General features: G+C 42.6%; 1 protein-coding gene across 2 annotated transcripts in view; it reads left to right on the top strand.

Moving 5' to 3' along the window:
- The window catches only part of mmp16b (matrix metallopeptidase 16b (membrane-inserted)), a 37,382-nt gene extending 22,756 nt beyond the window's left edge, over window positions 1-14,626 (top strand). The window contains exons 7-12 of one of the 2 annotated variants that reach the window (XM_064933947.1): window positions 6,450-6,611; window positions 6,890-7,107; window positions 7,353-7,491; window positions 9,784-9,934; window positions 11,062-11,177; window positions 11,581-14,626. In XM_064933947.1, the coding sequence (XP_064790019.1) occupies window positions 6,450-6,611; window positions 6,890-7,107; window positions 7,353-7,491; window positions 9,784-9,934; window positions 11,062-11,177; window positions 11,581-11,948 (1,154 nt within the window). In that variant the 3' untranslated portion in view covers window positions 11,949-14,626. Of the gene's footprint in view, window positions 1-6,449; window positions 6,630-6,889; window positions 7,108-7,352; window positions 7,492-9,783; window positions 9,935-11,061; window positions 11,178-11,580 lie in introns of both variants that reach the window. The other variant, XM_064933938.1, reaches the window with a different exon arrangement.
- The last annotated feature ends 11,003 nt before the right edge of the window (window positions 14,627-25,629 follow it).

The following is a 25,629-nucleotide window of genomic DNA, read 5'->3' as shown; positions in this document are numbered from 1 at the left end:
CCCCACCTGCAGAACCACTCCTTTATTGGGGGTGTCTTGCTAATTGCCTATAATTTCCACCTGTTGTCTATTCCATTTGCACAACAGCATGTGAAATGTATTGTCAATCAGTGTTGCTTCCTAAGTGGACAGTTTGATTTCACAGTGTGATTGACTTGGAGTTACATTGTGTTGTTTAAGTGTTCCCTTTTTTGAGCAGTGTATTTTGATTTGTTTAAAAAATAAAAACAAATGTTTACCTTTAGGCAAGTCAGTATACGAAGAAATTCATATATACAATGACAGCCTACACCGGCCAAACCTGGACGACGCTGGGCCAATTGTGTGCCACCCTATGGGACTCCCAATCACGGCCGGTTGTGATACAGCCTGGATTCCAACTAGGTTGTCTGTAGTGACGCATCTAGCAATGAGATGCAGTGCCTAAGACTGCTGCACAACTCGGGAGTTAAACATGTTTTTGGTTACTAGATGGTTCCATATGTGTTATTTCATAGTTTTGATAGAAAATAGTAAAAAGAAGAACCCTTGAGTCGGTGTGTCCAAACCTTTGACTGGTACTGTACCTGTATCTGACGCTAATAGTGGAATGATAGTATTTCACAGTATTACTTAGCAGCCAGTGTTGTGATACGCTGCGATATTCACCTACTGATTTCTCCCGCCATAGTGGCATCTGTTGTCAAAATGGGAAAGCGGATTTGACTTTGTGGCTGAGTTAACTAGTGTAAATCGCTTTGTAATTTCCTGGTTGCTAAAATTCTACGCTCTTTGCTCAATTTCAGTTTAGGATGGACAAAGTTGATTTACTGTTTAACAGAATTTGTTTCTAGAAAAGTGAGTCAAGCAAACCCCCCCCCAAAAAAACAAAATTTGACACCAAGGTTTTTTATAAATAGTGGAGAATTAATAAATGAGTACTTACCACATTGTCCAACACAACTGTGCAAGCGCTAGGTCAAATGTGGGCTTCCAAGAGTTATATTATTCCCAATGAAAACCTATGCTAGGAAATCCTACCTGTGTTATTTTGAAAAAGAATGCAGATGTTACAATGTTCGTTATAATCATGAGAAATTAAACGCAATGGGCCGCATATCTTGTGACAGTTTCTTTATTCGGAACATCTCTGATTAACATCAATAACAGCATTATTAGCATGTGTATAATATTTTACAATATCCTATGTGTTTTTTCTAATAAAAAAGGTTTGACAAAATGTATAATAATTTAATTACTTAAATTCAGCCTTACTAGGCTTTAACAAAAATAAAATACACATTAAAAGGCCTATCATAAACACACTTTATAGGAGAATAGGCTGCTGTTTATAAAGAGGGACAATCTGTAATGTAGATGCAGGGAGTCAGGAAGCAGGTGCAGTTGGAGAGTTTAATATTAATGAACATGTAACAATAAAAAAACAAGGAATGCGTCTGAACTTGTAGCAGACAATAATGCCTGATGGGAAATAACAACTAAGTGCTATATATAGGGGGAGTAATCAGGGAAGTGATAAGGTCCATGTGTGCCTGATGATGAGGCGCAGGTGTACGTAATGAAGAGTTGCCAGGACCGGTGGTTAGTAAACCGGCGACGTCGAACACCAGAGGGGAGGAGCAGGAGTAAACGTGACAGCCGTTGATGAGGAAGGAAAGGCTTTCCTGATGCATATGTCCCACAGTGAGGGTGAGTGGTGCTGTGATGTGTGACATTCCCGTATCCCAGAGGTCGTCCAGCCAACGCTTGAACCAGAAATGAAGAGGAAAGAGGGCATGAGGAGATGTTACAAAGGGAGACCCAGACGCGAGCTGCCCAGTGACGCGAGCCTACCAGACGAGCTAAATGCCTTTTATTTTCGATTCGAGGCAAGCAACACTGAAGCATGCATGAGAGCACCAGCTGTTATGGATGACTGTGTGATAACTCTCTTGGTAGCCGATGTGAACAAAACCTTCAAACAGGTCAACATTCACAAAGCCCCTGGGCCAGACGGATTACCAGGACGTGTACTCAAAGTGTAAAGTGTCTTCACTAACATTTTCAACATCTCTCTGACCGAGGCTGAAATACCTACACATGTTTCAAGCAGACCACCATAGTCCCTGTGCCCAAAGAAGCGAAGGAAATCTGCCTAAATGATTACCGCCACGTGGCACTCATGTCGGTAGCCATGAAGTGTTTTGAAAGACTGGTCATGGCTTACATCAACAGCATCCTCCTGGACACCCTAAACGCACTCCAATTTGCAGATCCACAGATGACACAATCTCAATCGCACTCCACACTGCCCTTTCTCACCTGGACAAAAGGAACACCTATGTGAGAATGCTGTTCATTGACTACAGCTCAGCGTTCAACACCATAGCGCCCACGAAGCTCATCACTAAGCTAAGGACTCTGGGACTAAACACCTCCCTCTGCAACTGGATCCTGGACTTCCTGACGGGCCGCTCCCAGATGGGAAGAGTAGGCAACAACCCGTCTGCCATGCTGATCCTTAATACTGGGGCCCCACAGTTAGTCCCCACTTTTATTCCCTGTTCACCCCCAACTGCTTGGCCAAACATGACTCCAACACCATTATTACGTTTGCTGACGACACAACAGTGTTAGGCCTGATCACCAACAATGATGAGATGGCCTATAGGGAGGAGGTCAGAGAACTGGCAGTGTGGTGCTAGGACAAAAAACTCTCCCTTAATGTGAGCATGACAAAAGAGCTGATCGTGGACTACAGGAAAAGGCGGGCCGAACAGGCCCCCATTACCATCGATGGGGCTATGGGGCCATCGATTGGTCAAGAGTTTCAAGTTCCTTGGTGTCCACATCATCAACAAACAATCATGGTCCAAACATACCAAGACAGTCGTGAAGAGGGCACGATAAAACCTTTTCCCCTCAAGAGACTGAAAAGATTTGGTATGGGTCCCCAGATCCTCAAAAGGTTCTACAGCTGCACCATCGAGAGCATCCTGACCAGTTGCATCTCCGCCTGGTATGGCAACTGCTCGGCATCTGACCATAAGGCGCTACAGAGGGTAGTGCGAACGGCCCAGCACATCACTGGGGCCAAGCTTCCTGCCGTTCAGGACCTATTTAATAGGCGGTGTCAGAGGAAAGCCCATAAAATTGCCAGAGACTCCAGTCAGCCAAGTTTTGGACTATTTTCTCTGCTACCGCACAGCAAGAGGTACCGGAACGCCAAGTCTAGGACCAAAAGGCTCCTCAACAGCTTCTACCCCCAAGCCATTAGACTGCTGAACAATTCATAAAATTCGCCACCGGACAATTTACATTGACCCCTCCCTCCCATCCAACCCCACCCCTCTTGCACATTGCTGCTACTCGCTGTTTGTTTGTTACCTTTGCATAGTCACTTCACCCCCACCTACATGTACAGATCACCTCAACTAGCCTGTACCCCTGCACACTGTCTCGGTACCGGTGCCCCCTGTATATAGCCTCGTTATTGTTATTCTTATTGTGTTACTTTTTATTATTACTTTTTATTTTAGCCAACTTGGTAAATATTTTCTTCTTCTTGAACTGCACTGTTGGTTAAGGACTAGTAAGTAAACATTTCATGGTAAAGTCTACTCTTGATGTATTCGGCGCATGTGGAAAATAAAGTTTGATTTGATTTTTGATTCGATTTGATGTTCAGTGAGGCGGCAAGGGATTCGTCATTGAAATTCCCTGCGGCACAGGAGTCCACGAGAGCAGTGGATACAGCATATGAGGGACAGCCAGCTAGTGATAGACACTAGAAAGGGTTTGGTGGAAAGTGAGGATGGTGGAATAGTTGCGCCAAACCTAGGAGACGGATGATCATGGGACCTCCCGTCCCTCTGCTCTTATGGACACTGGGTTGGGACATATCGGACACTGCTGAAGCTGGTGCCCCTCCTGTCCACAATAGGGACAGAGCCCCAGCTGTCTATGATGGTGGCGCTCAGCCGCAGAGAGGCGCCTGGCCCCTATCTCCATGAGTTCAGGCTCTGACTCAGATTGGTCAACAAAGGAGGGAGAGAGGTGATGGTGGTTCCGACGCTCCCGCAGAAGGTTATCCAGACAGATGGCCATCACGATAAGTGCGTCCAAGGAGAGGGTGTCATCTCGGCACGCCAACTCCGTCTGGATCTCCTCGCGCAATCCTCTTCAGAATAGGGTGCATTCCATCCGTTGGATGCTGCCACTGTCCTGAAGGTGAGGACGTACTCTGCAGCTGTCTAGCCTTCCTGCCGTAGGTGGAGTAAGTGCTCATCTCAATCTCTGCTCATATCAATCTCTAGTGGATGGTCGAAGACCCCCCTGAACAGAGCCAAGAACCCCTCATATGAAACCAGCTCCTCTTCTCCTCTCTCCCAGATGGCCGTAGCCCACTCCAATGCCCATCCAGTCAGCAGGGAAATAACCATGGCAACCTTGCACCTCTCAGTGGTGGGGGCTCCCATCTGATGAGTGAAATTATTATGGTGGAAAATAAGTATTTGGTCAATAACAAAAGTGTATCTCAATACTTTGTTATATACCCTTTGTTGGCAATGACAGAGGTCAAACGTTTTCTGTAAGTCTTCACAAGGTTTTCACACACTGTTGCTGTTATTTCGGCCCATTCCTCCATGCAGATCTCCTCTGGAGCAGTGATGTTTTGGGGCTGTTGCTGGGCAACACGGACTTTCAACTCCCTCCAAAGATTTTCTATGGGTTGAGATCTGGAGACTGGCTAGGCCACTCCAGGACATTGAAATGCTTCTTACGAAGCCACTCCTTCTTTGCCTGGGCGGTGTGTTTGGGATCATTGTCATGCTGAAAGACCCAGCCACGTTTCATCTTCAATGCCCTTGCTGATGGAAGGAGGTTTTCACTCAAAATCTCACGATACATTCTTTCCTTTACACGGATCAGTCGTCCTGGTCCCTTTGTCGAAAAACAGCCCCAAAGCATGATGTTTCCACCCCCATGCTTCACAGTAGGTATGGTGTTCTTTGGATGCAACTCAGCATTCTTTGTCCTCCAAACACGACGAGTTGAGTTTTTACCAAAAAGTTATATTTTGGTTTCATCTGACCATATGACATTCTCCCAATCTTCTTCTGGATCATCCAAATGCTCTCTAGCAAACTTCAGACGGGCCTGGACATGTACTGGCTTAAGCAGGGGGACACGTCTGGCACTGCTGGATTTGAGTCCCTGGCGGCGTAGTGTGTTACTGATGGTAGGCTTTGTTACTTTGGTCCCAGCTCTCTGCAGGTCATTCACTAGGTCCCCCTGTGTGGTTCTGGGATTTTTGCTCACCGTTCTTATGATCATTTTGACCCCACGGGGTGAGATCTTGCGTGGAGCCCCAGATCGAGGGAGATTATCAGTGGTCTTGTATGTCTTCCATTTCCCAATAATTGCTCTCACAGTTGATTTCTTCAAACCAAGCTGCTTACCTATTGCATATTCAGTTTTCCCAGCCTGGTGCAATTTTGTTTCTGGTGTCCTTTGACAGCTCTTTGGTCTTGGCCATAGTGGAGTTTGGAGTGTGACTGTATGAGGTTGTGGACAGGTGTCTTTTATACTGATAACAAGTTCAAACAGGTGCCATTAATACAGGTAACGAGTGGAGGACAGAGGAGCCTCTTAAAGAAGAAGTTACAGGTCTGTGAGAGCCAGAAATCTTGCTTGTTTGTAGGTGACCAAATACTCATTTTCCACCATCATTTGCAAATACATTCATTAAAAATCCTACAACGTGATTTTCTGGATTTTTTTCTCATTTTGTCTGTCATAGTTGAAGTGTACCTAGGATGAAAATTACAGGCCTCTCTCATCTTTTTAAGTGGGAGAACTTGCACAATTGGTGGCTGACTAAATACTTTTTTGCCCCACTGTATATGGTTCAACCCTTTGACTCAGCTTGTGTTTGTACATCAATTACTTTAAAGGGTGTAAAATCATAGCTGGATCTCTTTACTCCTGAATCGCTATGCTCCTGGATCTCTGTGCTCCTGGCTCTCTGTGCCCCTAGATCTCCGTGCTCCTGGATTTCTGTGATCCTGGCTGGATTAGATATCATGTTGTTAAGGGCAGCCACCTCCCGGGGATACCTTCAGTCACATGCTATAGAGAGAAACTGTATGTTGTAGAATTTTCCAAAGCTAACACAAAATGTGTGTGTGTGTGTGTGTGTGTGCATGTGCGTGCGTGCGTGTGTGTTGTATAGCAGGACATGAGTGTTCCAATGCCCTGGGCATGGTGTAAACTGTGGCTCCTAAAGACATCTCCCAGCCTCAATAACCTCTTCCTAACCTTGTGTTTGATGTATTTGATACCATTCCACCTGTTCCACTCCAGTCATTACCACATGCCTGTCCTCCACCAAGTAAGGTCCCACCAGCCTCCTGTGGTGTGTACATGCGTGTGTGTTTCTAATCCATAGTCTCTATCGCCCTTCCCAGGTAATGACCTATTCCTGGTGGCAGTCCATGAGCTGGGTCATGCCCTTGGCCTAGAGCACTCCAACGACCCCACAGCCATCATGGCTCCCTTCTATCAGTACATGGACACAGAGAACTTTAAACTACCTCACGATGACCTTCAGGGCATCCAGAAAATCTATGGTACTGTGTCTATCTATGGTACTGAATTTCCTACATTTTATTTTATTATAAGCATGCCCTCAATATCTGTTCATTACACTAAACCAAGTAGTATGTTAATATTTGTCTAGTCTACATGTTTTTTTAAATGAGTTTCATTGTTTTCATTGAAGGAACAAATGTTAAATGATAATGTTAAATGAAAATGTTCTATGACAAAATAATTACAATGATAATGTTATTTTGTGATGCCCTTAGCTAGTTAGCTGGCTAGGCTAATGTGTCCCATTCATCTCCAGGTCCGCCAGACAGGTCCTCCCAGCCCACCAGAGCCCCACCCACGGCCCCTCCCCCACGCTTCCACCCCCCCTCGGAACCCCGTAAGCACGACCGCCAGGTCCGGCCCCACCGCCCTCCTCAGGGCGCAAAACCCTCCAACCCCAACGCCAATCCCAACATCTGTGACGGAGGCTTCAACACCCTGGCCATCCTCAGACAGGAGCTGTTCGTATTCAAGGTAGGTTGGCATGTACAGATACTGTATGATGTACCCTTGTCTAACCTATATAATCTCATGAACACAGTGTTAAAAAGGTATGTTTGCATGAGGAGGTAGAGATGGGCGCTGAAGGGTTTTAGTGGAATCAATCACTCCTGGTGTTAGACAGCAAAGCAGGTTTCAGAGTTCAGGTAATACTACAGTAGAGAGAAGGGGATGAAAATGATGAAACAGATCATGCATTTTTGTCTACATGTGTGTAGGACCAGTGGTTCTGGAGAGTGAGGGACAACTCGGTGGTCCCTGGCTACCCTATGGAGATCAACTTCTTCTGGAGAGGCCTGCCCGCCAAGATCGATGCTGTCTACGAAAACAGCGAGGGGAAGTTTGTCTTCTTCAAAGGTGAGAGAAGAGAATGAGAGAGGGGGGAGAGAAAGAGAGATGGAGGAGATGAAATGGAGCTTATTTTACTCTTGTATCAACAGAAAGTAGCATTAGGTTTGAAGGTTCGTTAGAGGAGAGAAATTTCGAAAGAAAGACAGAGCAAGTATTTTATTTGTGGTAATCACAGTGTCATAACTGTAAAATAAATAAAAATGGTTTTCTTGTTTACTCAGCTTTTTGGTCAAAGTTTTACCAGAATTTAACATTTTTAGTTCCAACATGAGATAACGTGACAAAATTTAAGTCAACTTAGTTTTTGTGTCATCCAACTAGAAATTATTATTTTGGCAGAAATGCCAGAAAATGCTTTGGAAATAGTTACACACACAGTGCTTTTAACTTAACACACGTTGACAAACATGATTACATTGTGCATGTTAATTTATACAGTAATTCGTATTCAACATGTCATTGTTGAACATGTCATGTCAAGTACTGTGTAAATGAACATCCAAAATGTCATCATGTATGTCAACGTGTGTCAAATATGTCAATTGAAAACATTCTATGTTAAAAGCGCTGTGTAACTAGTTCCACATATTGTTTTTGTAAAAATTTACATTTTTCTAGTTGAATGAACATATGAGACAATTTAAAGTGGACCGAATTTTTATGTATGTTTTCTCATGTTGGGCAACCTAACATTCAGGTTAAACTTTATGTTGGGTAAACAAAAACCAGTTACTTGAAACAACTAGATTTGTGTGCGTTTTTATTCATTTATTTATAGTATATTAATAAGTATACAAGAGAATGCCACTTCAATTAGTAGAAATATTGTTTGTATGTTCTAAATAGCATCCATTTTTGTTCTTTATGATACTGTACTGTATAATAACGGGTGAGAGTTCAGCCCCTCCTCCATCCCTGCAACCCTCCATCAGGCAGATTAACATGACATCTGTCCTCCAACAGATCACAAAGAGTGTCATGCTTTATTTATTCCCTGATGGACGAACTACTTGCTGGACTTGACTTACTCACAATGCTATAGTTGCCCCTTTCCGTATCCACTATAATAAAACTACTGTAGAGTAGCTCTTTAATACACGCATAAGACTATTATTAGCTCTTTAAAATACTTTAAAATACTCCAACACTATCTTAGCTGTAATATGCTCCAACACTATCTTAGCTGTAAAATACTCCAACACTATCTTAGCTGTAATATACTCCAACACTATCTTAGCTGTAATATACTCCAACACTATCTTAGCTGTAATATACTCCAACACTATCTTAGCTGTAGTATACTCTAACACTATCTTAGCTGTAATATACTCCAACACTATCTTAGCTGTAATATACTCCAACACTATCTTAGCTGTAATATACTCCAACACTACCTTAGCTGTAATATACTCCAACACTACCTTAGCTGTAATATACTCCAACACTACCTTAGCTGTAATATACTCCAACACTATCTTAGCTGTAAAATACTCCAACACTATCTTAGCTGTAAAATACTCCAACACTATCTTAGTTGAAAGTGGTGCTGTGGTCTAAGACGCTGCATCTCAGTGTAAGAGGCGTCACTGCAGTACCTGGTTTGAATCCAGGCTGCATCACATCTGGCTGTGATTGGGAGTCCCATAGGGTGGTGCACAATTGGCCCAATGTCTTCCAGGTTTGGCCGGGGTATAGGCCGTCATTCTAAATAAGAATTCATTCTTAACTGGCTTGCCTAGTTAAATAAAGGTTCAATTAAAATACTCACAATGCTATAGTAGCTTTAATATACTCACAACACTATCTTAGCTCTAATATACTCACAACACTATCTTAGCTCTAATATACTCACAACACTATCTTAGCTCTAATATACTCACAACACTATCTTAGCTCTAATACACTCACAACACTATCCTAGCTTTAATATACTCACAACACTATCTTAGCTTTAATATACTCACAACACTATCCTAGCTTTAATATACTCACAACACTATCTTAGCTCTAATATACTAACAATGCTATCTTCGCTCTAATATACTCACAACACTATAGTAGCTTTAATATACTTACAACACTATAGTAGCTCTTTACATCTGTCTGAACGATGCTAATAAGGCCTTATTATTAGACTGAATTAAGCAGCTATACGGCAATAATGCTCATCATGTTACTGCAAAAAGCAAAGGGCTATTTCCTAGCAAAAATGTAAAACATAATGTTTGGACCCAGGCTCTGTTTGTGATTAATGGACAGTTATAACCACTGATCCATTTGTGACTGTGTTTGTTTTAGGAAACCGGTTCTGGGTGTTCAAGGACACTACTTTGCAGCCCACCTACCCTCAGGACATCTCTCTGTTTGGAAGTGGGATGCCCACCCAGAGTATAGAGACTGCTGTATGGTGGGAGGACGTAGCCAAGACATATTTCTTCAAGGGAGACAGGTCTGTTTGACCTTTTCATTTATCCATTACAATACATTGATTTTATCCATAGTGAAGGTAAAGTGTAGCTGATTCTAGAATTTTCCATCTATCTGTAGCATTAAATTGGTTAGATTGTGAATTATAGGTTATACATGATACTGTATTAGTTTTGTCAATGACAATGATCACTGGCGTATGTCTCACCCCCACAGCCCCGGCAATGTGGGGGGCCCACAAGCTCTGGGGTCCCCATGGAGGTTGGGCCCCCTCCCCAGAAAGCATAGGAACACGTCATAAGCATAGCAAAAAAAATTGAATTACAGGAAATTAGCTTTAAAACTGAAAGAAAATATAATCTCAGCCTCATGGCAAAATGTTATCTATGAGATTAGCTATGAATGTCACGCCCTGACCTTAGAGAGACGTTTTATTTCTCTATTTGGTTAGGTCAGGGTGTGATGTGGGGTGGGCATTCTATGTTTTGTTTTCTATGTTTCTTTATTTCTATGTTTTGGCCGGGTATGGTTCTCAATCAGGGACAGCTGTCTATCGTTGTCTCTGATTGGGAATCAGTGTGGGTAGTGGACTTTTGTTCGTGGCACTATAGCCCTGTAAGCTTCACAGTTGTTTGTTGTTTTTTTGGTGACATTTGAAATAAAAGGAAAATGTACGCTCACCACGCTGTACTGTGGTCCACTTCTTTCGACGGCCGTGACAATGAAACTTCAATTTTTCTCTAAACTGTGGTACACCACTGACTGTGAAAAAAGGCTAGCTGATATAAAGCTCACTGTGAGATGCTATAATTAGTACATGATTTACTGTATACTAACGTGACTCAAACATTTGGTGGATCTGTCATGATAGATGAAATCATATGAGGTCCTAACCCTGTTGTGAGAGAAGATAAAATGCTTTATCATCATTCTGTAGCAAACTGTTGCATATCACTGATATGATGTTTATGTAAAACATGACTTCATCCCCCTGGGTTTGACAGAATTCCAGTATCTTGATCCTAAACAGTTGTATGTATGTGTAGTAGATCATGAGATTATAATGTTGGTGCATGTGACTGTGTGTTTGTGTGTGTGTGTTGTCTTTCTGGATATTGACCGCAGTGTTTCTTTCCTATCTGGCATTAGATATTGGAGGTACAATGAAGACATGAGAAACATGGACCCTGGTTACCCCAAACCCATCACAGTGTGGAAGGGCATCCCTGACTCTCCTCAGGGAGCGTTTGTGGACAAGGCCAACGGTAGGCCATCCGTTCCTCCCTCTATACCCCTCAAACTCAACTCCAGACTTCAAAGCCAGTTCCATAGCGTTTTTTTCATTGTTCCTCTCTAATCAGGGTCTAATTTAGACCTGGGAGACCAGGTGGGTGAAATTAATTATCAGGTAGAACAGAAAACCAGCAGACTCTGGACCTCGTAGGGTACAAGCTGAATACCCCTGCTCTATATCATCATCCATTTCTGCATCACATCTCTTCATAATGACTAAAATAGGCCTCTTTTCTCTTTATGTAGTCTACTTATGCCTTGCTTCTCAGTACAGAAAGTAAAGATTGGGTTATAAAACTAGCAAACCAAAGTTAAGGAGAAACTATTAGCCTGTATGAATGTTTAAATGTGGAGTGTTTTTCCTCCTGTGAACAGGATTCACCTACTTCTACAAGGGGAAGGAGTACTGGAAGTTCAACAACCAGCGGTTGCGTGTGGAGCCGGGCTACCCCCGCTCCATCCTGAGGGACTTCATGGGCTGCGACGGCCTACCAGCCGACCCCGACTGGGACTGGAGCCCTCCGGAGGTGGAGGAGCGCCACTACGACAGCAGCAGTGGTGACGTGGACATCATCATCAAGCTGGACAGCACGGGGGGCACGGAGAAGGCCGTGGCTATCGCCATCCCCTGTATCCTGGCACTGTGCATGATGGTCCTGCTCTACACCGTGTTCCAGTTCAGGAGGAAGAGCACGCAGAGACACATACTGTACTGCAAGCGCTCCATGCAGGAGTGGGTCTGATCTAAACCAGAGAGGGGACTGGAACTGTAGAAGTGTATGGAACTCCCACTAGGCACTGTAGGGAAGAGTTATCAAACTCCTATTGTTCTGTAGTTGTTGAACTAAGCCCTTCTGTGGATGGACAGTATATACAGTACAGTAGAGGAGTCCTCCTAACATGGTCAAAACAGTGCTTTGCCCTCTTTGTGACATGCAAGGTGGAGTGAAGCTCGCCCTCTCATTCAACACTATGAGGGACTGTGGCTGCCAATTCCAACTGAGAGGCATTTGCTTTAACTCTAGACTACTCAGTAGTTATTGGAGAAAGAGGAAAGTTGTGTGGGACCTATGTCTATCTCTGTCTCTGCACGCCCCTAACAAGCCCTTACTAACTACAGTACAGTGGACCATTTAGTAATAGGCTACTACTTTTTATTTTCGTGTCCTAGTACAGTTCAATTTGCCCAGACTCTGTGCTTTTTGATTGAATTATCTTTAAAAGATTAGTACTTGTGAGGTGGACTGTCTGATACCCAAACCAAATATGACCTTTGACCTATCTTCCTTTCGCAGAAAGGATTATGACTCTGGATTCTTTGTTGGGATGTTTAATTCTAATCCATGGATCTAACATCATTGTGACATTCCATCACACTCACGTTTTCTTTGACCATGTCTTTTCCATATATGCCTGTGACCATCTGTCTGGTGTGCTCTGGTCTGGTCTGGTGTGCTCTGCTCTGGTGTGCTCTACTCTGGTCTGGTGTGCTCTGCTCTGGTCTGGTGTGCTCTGCTCTGGTCTGGTGTGCTCTGGTCTGGTCTGGTGTGCTCTGCTCTGGTGTGCTCTACTCTGGTCTGGTGTGCTCTGGGCTGGTCTGGTGTGCTCTGCTCTGGTCTGGTGTGCTCTGCTCTGGTCTGGTGTGCTCTGCTCTGGTCTGGTGTGCTCTGGTCTGGTCTGGTGTGCTCTGCTCTGGTGTGCTCTACTCTGGTCTGGTGTGCTCTGGTCTGGTCTGGTGTGCTCTGGTCTGGTCTGGTGTGCTCTGCTCTGGTCTGGTGTGCTCTGCTCTGGTGTGCTCTGCTCTGGTCTGGTGTGCTCTGGTCTGGTCTGGTGTGCTCTGCTCTGGTGTGCTCTGCTCTGGTCTGGTGTGCTCTGGTCTGGTCTGGTGTGCTCTGGTCTGGTCTGGTATGCTCTGCTCTGCTCTCTGTCAAGTTTCACGTTTTATTTGTCACATGCACAAGTACAGTGAAATGCATAAATTGCAAACCCTACCCAACAGTGCAGTATTTAATATCAAAATAGTATAACTAATAAAAAATACAATAAATAAAAACATGTGAGAAATAAGAGAGGAAGCTATATACAGGGTAAGTGCCAGTATCAAATTGACAATGTCTGTGGTCTAAGGGAAGCAGCAGCAGTTAACAATTTAGGGGCGCACAAATACATTTAAGAGCACACAAAGACATTTAGGAGCACACAAAGACATTTAGGAGCACACAAAGACATTTAGGAGCACAATAAAAAATATTTTCGGTAACAAGCCGTTTTCTTTTTAGTAATGGTGCAAGCATGATGGTCATGAATCTGTTCTCAGTGTGTTCTCCATGGCACTCAAGGCCTGTGGTACAGTGAAGTAATCATTGCAACAATCATCATCTGGGTGATTTGTTTCTAGGTGCACTGGTGCTCCTCAATTAAAATTCCAGGTCGCACAGCCAAATATTTAGGCGTATATGCCAGTAAAATGGTCGCACTGTAGAGCTCTGTTATGTCACGTTCCTCTCAACGTGTGTGAAATGACTCAGTATGTGAGATTCCCGGTGAATGTGAAAACATGTATTAGCATCTTTAGGGATTGAGTTTGCCACGTTTGTGGTAAAACAATTTTTTTTAACTTAAAAAGGATATGGTCACTTATGAAATCAGGATGTTGAACTCTATATCAACAGCTATATCAGTAATATATCTTAACCCTTCAAAATCATTATCAAACCATAAGACTAATGTGTAATAACATGTTATAACTATCTTATAACAACCTCAGTTAATTTCTCATTGTTGTTCTCCATGGATTGTTTAAAAGGGTCATAAGGAATTGCTATTCATGAGCTAAAGTACTGATGGTAATTGTAGTTTTGTATTTGATTTACATGGCAGAGACATCATTTTTTTCTAAACCATGTTAAATGTTCTGCTCCCCAGTCCTCTCCTCATTTGCAGGCCATTAAATATTATGTTCACATTGGCAGAGACGTTCTAAAGAGATATCTTTACTTTCTTCAAACATGCAGTTTCTGTTGTTATTGCATTCTCATATGATTTCAGCTGGAAGAAGAAAGCTTGCCTGCCTTCCATGTTGTCCTACATGTCTTAATGGTAAGTGTGCTTGTGGTGAGGGTCTGAAAGACAGGTCTGAAAGCATGGCAGGGTTGGGGTCAAGTCCATGTCAATTCCTGAAGTATGCTGAAATTTAAATTCCAATTTTCATCAATGAGAATTTGGAAGTCAGTGTACTTCCTGAATGGACTGAATTAAATTGAAATAGAACCCAACTCTGAAGCAGAGCCAGGCTAGTTCAGTCAATACTGTATTTATTGGTGTATTTATTCCTCTGTGCTCATCAGCACCTTAATCTCGTTGCATTGTTCTGAGGGCAAGATAAAGTCTGTCAATAAAATGGATTTTAAAAAGCAGTGCCGTGTTTGGTCATCCTCGCTTCTTGTTTTTTTGTTGGTTGTTTTTGGCATTGTACAGTAGAGTCACATCATTATTGTAAATGTTATTTTCATTTTAAGTGATTAAATCGAAGAAAATTATATTTCTAAGTTATCATACAATAAAATACAGTATTAGTAGTATCAACAGAAATTATGATGAAATAAAATACAATGTTTGAAAGCAGAGAGCTCAAAAGAGAACATTTGAAAAGGGCAAAACCAACAGGATTAATACGATGTTTAATAAAATACTTTGCCATTGAAGCCTGCACAGAGCATTCCATTAGTGTGAACAAAGGATCAGCATCAATGCCAAAACAAGCCAAACACTATCATTTATAGTCAAATAACCTGAGATCTTCTTCACGAAGGACAAAAGGAAACATTATAAAAATCAGGAGCATTAAATGTTAAAACTGCCTGGCATGGTTGCCAGCTTTGGCTGTCGGTCTGGAAGTTGATAAGTGGTATCTTCACCAGCCTCTTGAGTGCCTCTCTCTCTTCTGCTTTGACACATGCTGTTAAGCCATTAGGGATCATTTGGAGTGCCATTAATGGAAGTGGGTAGAGGCCATTACACAGCATTCGAAACAAGAAACGTGACTTTTGAGAGTTTTCACTAAATGAGCTAATTGTACAGTTGCATAGAAAACAACACTGGAAAGGTACATCACCCTTGTCTCATGTACCCTTAATATATACAACAATCAATCCCTAATATATAAAAGACAATCACAATATAACACAAAATAGGCACCAAAAGTCAGCGCATATGCTAAACTGTGCATGTTCTTCTCATCCACATACTGTAGTCTTACAGCTCAGTGTTGAGACATGCTACTGTTTAGTCATTCTTTCAGTGAGAACTTGAAACCGACCATGAACTTCTTTGGAAGACTATTCAAAATAATGCCAGCTGAGTACAAAAAGGTTTCTTTGCCTGTACCACTCTTATAAACAATGCCAGCTGAGTACAAAAAGGTTTCTTTCCCTGTACCACTCTTATAAATAATGCCAGCTGAGTACAAAAAGGTTTCTTTCCCTGTACCACTCTTATAAATAATGCCAGCTGAGTACAAAAAGGTTTCTTTCCCTGTACCACTCTTATAAATAATGCCAGCTGAGTACAAACAGGTTTCTTTCCCTGTACCACTCTTATAAATAATGCCAGCTGAGTTCAAAAAGGTTTCTTTCCCTGTACCACTCTTATAAATAATGACAGCTGAGTACAAAAAGGTTTCTTTCCCTGTACCACTCTTATAAACAATGCCAGCTGAGTACAAAAAGGTTTCTTTCCCTGTACCACTCTTATAAACAATGCCAGCTGAGTACAAAAAGGTTTCTTTCCCTGTACCACTCTTATAAACAATGGCAGCTGAGTACAAAAAGGTTGCTTTATAAATAAACAATGCCAGCTGAGTACAAAAAGGTTTCTTTCCCTGTACCACTCTTATAAAAAATGCCAGCTGAGTACAAAAAGGTTTCTTTCCCTGTACCACTCTTATAAAAAATGCCAGCTGAGTACAAAAAGGTTTCTTTACCTGTACCACTCTTATAAAAAATGCCAGCTGAGTGCAAAAAGGTTTCTTTACCTGTACCACTCTTATAAAAAATGCCAGCTGAGTGCAAAAAGGTTTCTTTACCTGTACCACTCTTATAAACAATGCCAGCTGAGTACAAAAAGGTTTCTTTACCTGTACCACTCTTATAAACAATGCCAGCTGAGTACAAAAAGGTTTCTTTCCCTGTACCACTCTTAAAAATAATGGTAGTTGAGTACAAAAAGGTTAGTTTCCCTGTACCACTCTTAAATCTGAAAGGAACAATGTCTGTTTCACTCCTTCTATTGGAATAGTTACAGTTAGTCCTGACCAAGGTGAAGTAGTTACATTTGTAGCCTACTTGGGGACCATGAAATACAAGACACAATATAATCTGAGAGACTCTCCTTTGAGATTTCATAGTGGGGATGGTCAAGTTGAGTAAATAATTATATATTTTTAAAATCATTGATAAGTAGAAATACAGTGGGGAAAAAAGTATTTAGTCTGCCACCAATTGTGCAGGTTCTCCCACTTCAAAAGATGAGAGAGGCCTGTAATTTTCATCATAGGTACACTTCAACTATGACAGACAGAATGAGAAAAGAAAATCCAGAAAATCACATTGTAGGATTTTTAATGAATTTATTTTCAAATTATGGTGGAAAATAAGTATTTGGTCAACAACAAAAGTTTATCTCAATACTTTGTTATATACCCTTTGTTGGGAATGACAGAGGTCAAAACGTTTTCTGTAAGTCTTCACAAGGTTTTCACACACTGTTGCTGGTATTTTGGGCCATTCCTCCATGCAGATCTCCTCTAGAGCAGTGATGTTTTGTTGCTGTTGCTGGGCAACACGGACTTTCAACTCCCTCCAAAGATTTTCTATGGGGTTGAGATCTGGAGACTGGCTAGGCCACTCCGGGACCTTGAAATGCTTCTTACGAAGCCACTCCTTCGTTGCCCGGGCGGTGTGTTTGGGATCATTGTCATGCTGAAAGACCCAGCCACGTTTCATCTTCAATGCCCTTGCTGAAGGAGGTTTTCACTCAAAATCTCACGTCGTCCTGGTCCCTTTGCAGAAAAACAGCCCCAAAGCATGATGTTTCCACCCCCATGCTTCACAGTAGGTATGGCGTTCTTTGGATGCAACTCAGCATTCTTTGTCCTCCAAACACGACGAGTTGAGTTTTTACCAAAAAGTTATATTTTGGTTTCATCTGACCATATGATATTATCCCAATCTTCTTCTGGATCATCCAAATGCTCTCTAGCAAACTTCAGATGGGCCTGGACATGTACTGACTTAAGCAGGGGGACACGTCTGGCACTGCAGGATTTGAGTCCCTGGCGGCGTAGTGTGTTACTGATGACAGGCTTTGTTACTTTTGTCCCAGCTCTCTGCAGGTCATTCACTAGGTTCCCCCGTGTGGTTCTGGGATTTTTGCTCACCGTTCTTGTGATCATTTTGACACCACGGGGTGAGCTCTTGCGTGGAGCCCCAGATCGAGGGAGATTATCAATGGTCTTGTATGTCTTCCATTTCCTAATAATTGCTCCCACAGTTGATTTCTTCAAACCAAGCTGCTAACCTATTGCAGATTCAGTCTTCCCAGCCTGGTACAGGTCTACAATTTTGTTTCTGGTGTCCTTTGACAGCTCTTTGGTCTTGGCCATAGTGGAGTTTGGAGTGTGACTGTTTGAGGTTGTGGACAGGTGTCTTTTATACTGATAACAAGTTCAAACAGGTGCCATTAATACAGGTAACGAGTGAGGGACAGAGGAGCCTCTTAAAGAAGAAGTTACAGGTCTGTGAGAGCCAGAAATCTTGCTTGTTTGTAGGTGACCAAATACTTATTTTCCACCATAATTTGCAAATAAATTCATTAAAAATCCTACAATGTGATTTTCTGGATTTTTGTCCCTCATTTTGTCTGTCATAGTTGAAGTGTATCTATGATGAAAAGTACAGGCCTCTCTCATCTTTTTAAGTGGGAGAACTTGCACAATTGGTGGCTGACTAAATACTTTTTTGCCCCACTGTATACAGTACATTGTATTCACGTGGTTTGTAATATATATATATATGTATTTAGTCTTTCACAGCATGGCTCTGCGATACTATCGTATGAAAATACTGGGCTAGGAAATTTCTGGGATGATGCACCATTTTTTGATACACATTGGAAATGTCTGATTTACCGACAACCGGCAGCCCATCGTCATCTGGATAGAGGACATGGAGGTAAGTTGGAGACGTGGTTGACTGTTATCTTTACTGGGGAGGCTGATGTCAGAAAGACTAGTGTTGATTCAATTACTTGTAATACTACACTGTTTTAAATTGTTTCAATTTAAGTTGTGGAATTGTGAGCGATAATTCTGGATGATATATTAAAGGTCCTGTGCAGTCAAAAACGTGCTTTCCCTGTGAGTGTACTAACTGCTATTTTCATGATATACACTGATCGAGTGAATCCAGGTGAAATCTATGATCCCTTATTGATGTCACCTGTTAAATCCACTTAAATCAGTGTAGATGAAGCCTTGAGACAATTGAGACATGGATTGTGTATGTGTGCCATTCAGAGGGTGGACAAAAGATTGAAGTGCCTTTGAACAGGGTATGGTAGTAGGTGCCAGACGCACCATTTTATGTCAAGAATTGCAATGGTGCTGGATTTTTCTCACTCAACAATTTCCCATGTGTATTAAGAATGGTCCACCACCCAAAGGACATCCAGCCAACTTGACACAACTGTGGGAAGCATTGGAGTCAACATGGGCCATCATCCCTGTGGATCGCTTTCAATGCCTTGTATTCCATGCCCCGATGAATTGAGGCTGTTTTGTGTGCAAAAGGGGGTGCAACTCAATATTAGGAAGGTGTTCCTAAGTTCCTAATGTTTTGTACACTCAGTGTATACTGCAGATAGACATACAATTGCTGCAGTAATGTGACTATATTTATTAGGCATGTTATGTGTTAAATCTACTTACTGTACTGTTAGTTTTTTATTAATTTCCCAAAAGTATCATCATCCTCATGTTAATTAACATCATTCCAAATTACTCAAGATGCGACTATGACAGAGATAGACTAACATACAATGAATGAACTGTTAGTTGAAAGGAATCAGAGATAACAAGTTACATACTTGTGTTGGAACTGCAGCCTGACTCCATCCTTGAGCCTATGTTGTTGCTGTGTAAATGCTGACTCCATCCTTGAGCCTATGTTGCTGCTATGTAAATGCTGACTCCATCCTTGAGCCTATGTTGCTGCTATGTAAATGCTGACTCCATCCTTGAGCCTATGTTGCTGCTATGTAAATGCTGACTCCATCCTTGAGCCTATGTTGCTGCTATGTAAATGCTGACTCCATACTTGAGCCTATGTTGCTGCTATGTAAATGCTGACTCCATCCTTGAGCCTATGTTGCTGCTATGTAAATACTGACTCCATCCTTGAGCCTATGTTGCTGCTATGTAAATGCTGATTCCATCCTTGAGCCTATGTTGCTGCTATGTAAATACTGACTCCATCCTTGAGCCTATGTTGCTGCTATGTAAATGCTGATTCCATCCTTGAGCCTATGTTGATGCTGTGTAAATGCTGACCCCATCCATGAGGCTGTTGCTGCTATGTAAATACTGACTCCATCCTTGAGCCTATGTTGCTGCTGTGTAAATGCTGACTCCATCCTTGAGCCTATGTTGATGCTGTGTAAATGCTGACCCCATTCATGAGGCTATGTTGCTGCTATGTAAATACTGACTCCATCCTTGAGCCTATGTTGCTGCTATGTAAATACTGACCCCATCAATGAGGCTATGTTGTTGCTGTGTAAATGCTGACCCCATCTGTGAGGATATGTTGCTGCTGTGTAAATGCTGACCCCATCCTTGAGCCCATGTTGCTGCTGCTTAAATGCTGACCCCATCTGTGAGGCTAAGTTGCTGCTGTATAAATTCTGCCCCCATCTGTGAACCCATGTTGCTGCTGTGTAAATGCTGACCCCATCTGTGAGGCTATGTTGCTGCTCTGTAAATGCTGACCCCATCCTTGAGCCTATGTTGCTGCTGTGTAAATGCTGACCCCATCTGTGAGGCTTTGTTGCTGCTGTGTAAATGCTCACACCATCTGTGAGCCTATGTTGCTGATGTGTAAATGCTGACCCCATCCTTGAGCCTATGTTGCTGTGTAAATGCTGACCCCATCCATGAGCCCATGTTGCTGCTATGTAAATGCTGACTCCATCCTTGAGCCTATGTTGCTGCTATGTAAATTCTGACTCCATCCTTGAGCCTATGTTGCTGCTGTGTAAATGCTGACCCTATCCATGAGGCTATGTTGCTGCCATGTAAATGCTGACCCCATCCATGAGGCTATGTTGCTGCTGTAAAAATGCTGACTCCATCCTTGAGCCTATGTTGCTGCTGTGTAAATGCTGACCCCATCCATGAGGCTATGTTGCTGCTATTTAAATGCTGACTCCATCCTTGAGCCTATGTTGCTGCTATGTAAATGCTGACTCCATCCTTGAGCCTATGTTGCTGCTATGTAAATGCTGACTCCATCCTTGAGCCTATGTCGCTGCCGTGTAAATGCTGACTCCATCCTTGAGCCTATGTTGCTGCTGTGTAAATGCTGACCCCATCCATGAGCCTATGTTGCTGCTATGTAAATACTGACTCCATCCTTGAGCCTATGTTGCTGCTATGTAAATGCTGACTCCATCCTTGAGCCTATGTTGCTGCTGTGTAAATGCTGACTCCATCCTTGAGCCTATGTTGCTGCTGTGTAAATGCTGACTCCATCCTTGAGCCTGTGTTGCAGCTGTGTAAATGCTGACCCCGTCCATGAGGCTATGTTGCTGCTGTGTAAATGCTGACCCCATCTGTGAGGCTAAGTTGCTGCTGTATAAATTCTGCCCCCATCTGTGAGCCCATGTTGCTGCTCTGTAAATGCTGACCCCATCCTTGAGCCTATGTTGCTGCTGTGTAAATGCTGACCCCATCTGTGAGGCTATGTTGCTGCTGTGTAAATGCTCACACCATCTGTGAGCCTATGTTGCTGCTGTGTAAATGCTGACCCCATCTTTGAGCCTATGTTGCTGTGTAAATTCTGACCCCATCCATGAGCCTATGTAGCTGCTATGTAAATGCTGACTCCATCCTTGAGCCTATGTTGCTGCTATGTAAATGCTGACTCCATCCTTGAGCCTATGTTGCTGCTGTGTAAATGCTGACCCCATCTTTGAGGCTATGTTGCTGCTGTATAAATGCTGACCCCATCCTTGAGCCTATGTTGCTGCTGTGTAAATGCTGACCCCATCTGTGAGCCTATGTTGCAGCTGTGTAAATGCTGACCCCATCCATGAGGCTATGTTGCTGATGTATAAATGCTGACCCCATCCTTGAGCCCATGTTGCTGCTGTGTAAATGCTGACCCCGTCTGTGAGGCTATGTTGCTGCTGTATAAATGCTGACCCCATCCGTGAGGCTATGTTGCTGCTGTGTCAATGTTGACCCCATCCATGAGGCTATGTTGCTGCTGCTTAAATGCTGACCCCATCTGTGAGGCTAAGTTGCTGCTGTATAAATTCTGACCCCATCTGTGAGCCCATGTTGCTGCTGTTTAAATTCTGACCCCATCTGTGAGCCCATGTTGCTGCTCTGTAAAGGCTGACCCCATCTGTGAGCCTATGTTGCTGCTGTGTAAATGCTGACCCCATCTGTGAGGCTATGTTGCTGCTGTGTAAATGCTGACCCCATCCTTGAGCCCATGTTGCTGCTGTGTAAATACTGACCCCATCCGTGTGTTTATGTTGCTGCTGTATAAAGGCTGACCCCATCTGTGAGGCTATGTTGCTGCTGTGTAAATGCTGACCCCATCCATGAGGCTATGTTGCTGCTGTGTAAATGCTGACCCCATCCATGAGGCTATGTTGCTGCTGCTTAAATGCTGAACCCATCTGTGAGGCTATGTTGCTTCTGTATAAATGCTGACTCCATCCGTGAGGCTATGTTGCTGCTGTGTAAATGCTGACCCCATCCATGAGGCTATGTTGCTGCTGCTTAAATGCTGACCCCATCTGTGAGGCTAAGTTGCTGCTGTATAAATTCTGACCCCATCTGTGAGCCCATGTTGCTGCTGTTTAAATGCTGACCCCATCTGTGAGCCCATGTTGCTGCTCTGTAAAGGCTGACCCCATCTGTGAGCCTATGTTGCTGCTGTGTAAATGCTGACCCCATCTGTGAGGCTATGTTGCTGCTGTGTAAATACTGACCCCATCCGTGTGGCTATGTTGCTGCTGTATAAAGGCTGACCCCATCTGTGAGGCTATGTTGCTGCTGTGTAAATGCTGACCCCATCCATGAGGCTCTGTTGCTGCTGTTTAAATGCTGACCCCATCTGTGAGGCTATGTTGCTGCTGTATAAATGCTGACCCCATCTGTGAGGCTATGTTGCTGCTTTATAAATGCTGACCCCATCTGTGAGGCTTTGTTGCTGCTGTATAAATGATGACCCCATCTGTGAGGCTATGTTGCTGCTTTATAAATGCTGACCCCATCTGTGAGGCTTTGTTGCTGCTGTATAAATGCTGACCCCATCTGTGAGGCTTTGTTGCTGCTGTATAAATGCTGACCCCATCTGTGAGGCTATGTTGCTGCTGTATAAATGCTGACCCCATCTGTGAGGCTATGTTGCTGCTGTGTAAACTCCCCTATACTGGATGGAACAAGCGCTATAGTAAGATATAGCTAGTCAGTTGTACAACTAGTTGTTCAACTGAATGCCTTCAACTGAAATGTGTCTACTGCATTTAACCCAATCCCTTTGAATCAGAGAGGTGCTGGGGGCTGCCATAATCGACCAATAAAGTTATCTAGTAGACTATAATAGGTTGGACCTTGTGTGCAATTGACCAGTAAAGTTAACTTAATCTTTGTCAACTGGGTGGGGTTCCTATGGGTCTGGAGGGATCAGCCAATGATCACAGAATTGGCTTCTTCAAATTTAGTTACCTGATTTAAAGGGCTTGAAGCTGTATCATTTCCATCTAGTGGCCACAATAAATGAATGACACACCGGATTTGGTTCAGGACTCCTGGCGGTAAATCACCAATATAAGAAATGTATGCATTTTTCAAAAAAAAAAAAAAAGATATGTGACTACTTTAAAATGGAGACGGCTTTGCCCGTGCTCTCAGACGCCATAATGGTTCAGATACAAAGATGAGTCATCTATGATCGTACCATGAAAAGAGTAACCCTTGAGTAGTGTAATTCTGTCATGAATAACTACTTATGTCACCTAAATGTTATATTCAGTCATACAGAGCATGTGTCCACTTCATAAAAATAATTTTCCTCAAGAGGTTAAATTAAGTAAAGTGCCAATTAAAGTAACAGGGTTGACCATAACAGGGTTGACGATGTCTTAAATCAGCCATACCTCCTTGTGACAGGGGAAATGGAAGCTTGTTGTGTGCAACAGGGAGGGGAAATTGAATGCAAGCTTCACAAAACATTTCAACTTGGTAAAACATTTCTATCCCATCTATCTACATGTATGTAACAGTGTTGACATGTTGTGCTTGACACTCAGTTTTCTACCACATCGGAAAATGGCTAAAAAGCGTAGAGCCACCTCATCTGCTCTCACACTATGACTACATTTAAAAAGGAATAGTTTCACCATGTTAAAATGAGAGTTCAGTTCGCATAAACCGGGTTGACTTTAAAATGAATTAAATGATCATCTTCTGTCATGACTTTGACAAAGCAACAAAATAACTGGGCTATACAATGAAACCTTTGGGAAATGTGAGGGGTAAGTGGGTTATGAATCCTCCTAGAAGTCAGAAACACACCATGTGTGACGTGCCAAAATGTGGATTTTCAGAGAAAACAACTCATTTATTTGAATGAAATCTCACTACTACTACTGGATTTTAAAAAACATGGTTTAGTGTAGTTCGAGCATACCTGTGATGTGATGCAACTGTTAAAGCTACTACTTACTTATAATCTGACATTAGACAAATGTATGGATTTCATGGATCTGCATTTCAAAAAGTAAATTAATATATGCTAAAATCAAGTGGGCCAAAAAAGACAGATTCTTGCAATTAGTGTAATTGGGCCATAGATAATCTCTATTTGAAAGAGTGGTTTAGTCCAGATTCTGGCTCTGGGAAATTGGCCCCAATGTCTATATAGAGTCTGGATTTTGGTTTAATATCAAATCTAAAGCCATGTTTATACCTGGTGCTGACATGCACCTTTGTCCTGATCTTTTTTTCTTCCACATTCTGATTGTACCCACATTTTTAGGTGTATAAAAATGGAGATAGTCAAGCACAGATGGGTGTCTGGATATCAATCGAGTGTAAACAGATCTGGATGGTCAATACATTAAATCATCATTATACTGGCCTCTAAAATCATTGACAGGTAGCATCATAGACTTATGGCATCAGTAGTTATGTTAAAACAAATTAATTCATATTATATTGAAAGAATATGTCAAATAATTTGCATACAGGGAGGCACCAGTCTGATTACAATGTGGACACAGTGGACGGATAAGAGACACTTTTTAAAACAAGCTGTGTACGTGACAAACCTTGATCAGATAGTGATTGGATCATGTTAATCAGATTATGAAAACTCAGATGTTCGTGCACATGTTAAGAATCGCACTATTAGCAGCACACAGTGTCCCAGATCACTCCTCAGTAATATCTATAACTCTATATAATAGACAAAGTCTACCAGATGGGAAATTCAAATGATATACAAATGATAGCCTTTAGTTCTTTGTCGCACCTGGACTACTGTTCAGTTGTGTGGTCAGATGCGACAAAGAGAAAATTGCAATTGGTTCAGAGCAGGGCAGCGTGGCTGGCCCTTAAATGTACATGGAGATCTAACATTAATTATATGCATGTCAATCTCGCATGGCTCAAAGTGGAGGAGAGATTGACTTCATCATTACATGCTTTTGTAAGAGGTGTCGTGTACTACTAGCACACAGCTCAGACACCCATGCATACCCCACAAGACACGCCACCAGAGGTCTCTTCACAGTCCCCAAGTTCAGAACAGACTATGGGAGGCGCACATTACTACATAGAGCCATGACTACATGGAACTCTATTCCACATCAGGTAAAGGATGCAGCAGTAGAATCAGATTTGTTTTTAAACAGATAAAAATACACCTTATAGAACAGCGGGGACTGTGAAGAGACACACACGTACAGACACAAGCGTACGCACACAAACGCTAGCATACGCACTCTACATATGCATATAGTACCTGTAACGGCGTTCTTCGTTTGTCGAAAGAGAGTCGGACCGAAATGCAGCGTGTTGGTTGCTCATGTTATTTAATGAAACAAATGACGATACATGAAATAACTTATAAA

This window comes from Oncorhynchus masou, chromosome 3 (assembly GCF_036934945.1).
Source record: "Oncorhynchus masou masou isolate Uvic2021 chromosome 3, UVic_Omas_1.1, whole genome shotgun sequence".
NCBI lineage: Eukaryota > Metazoa > Chordata > Actinopteri > Salmoniformes > Salmonidae > Oncorhynchus > Oncorhynchus masou.
This window is presented reverse-complemented; position numbering and strand designations above follow the sequence as displayed.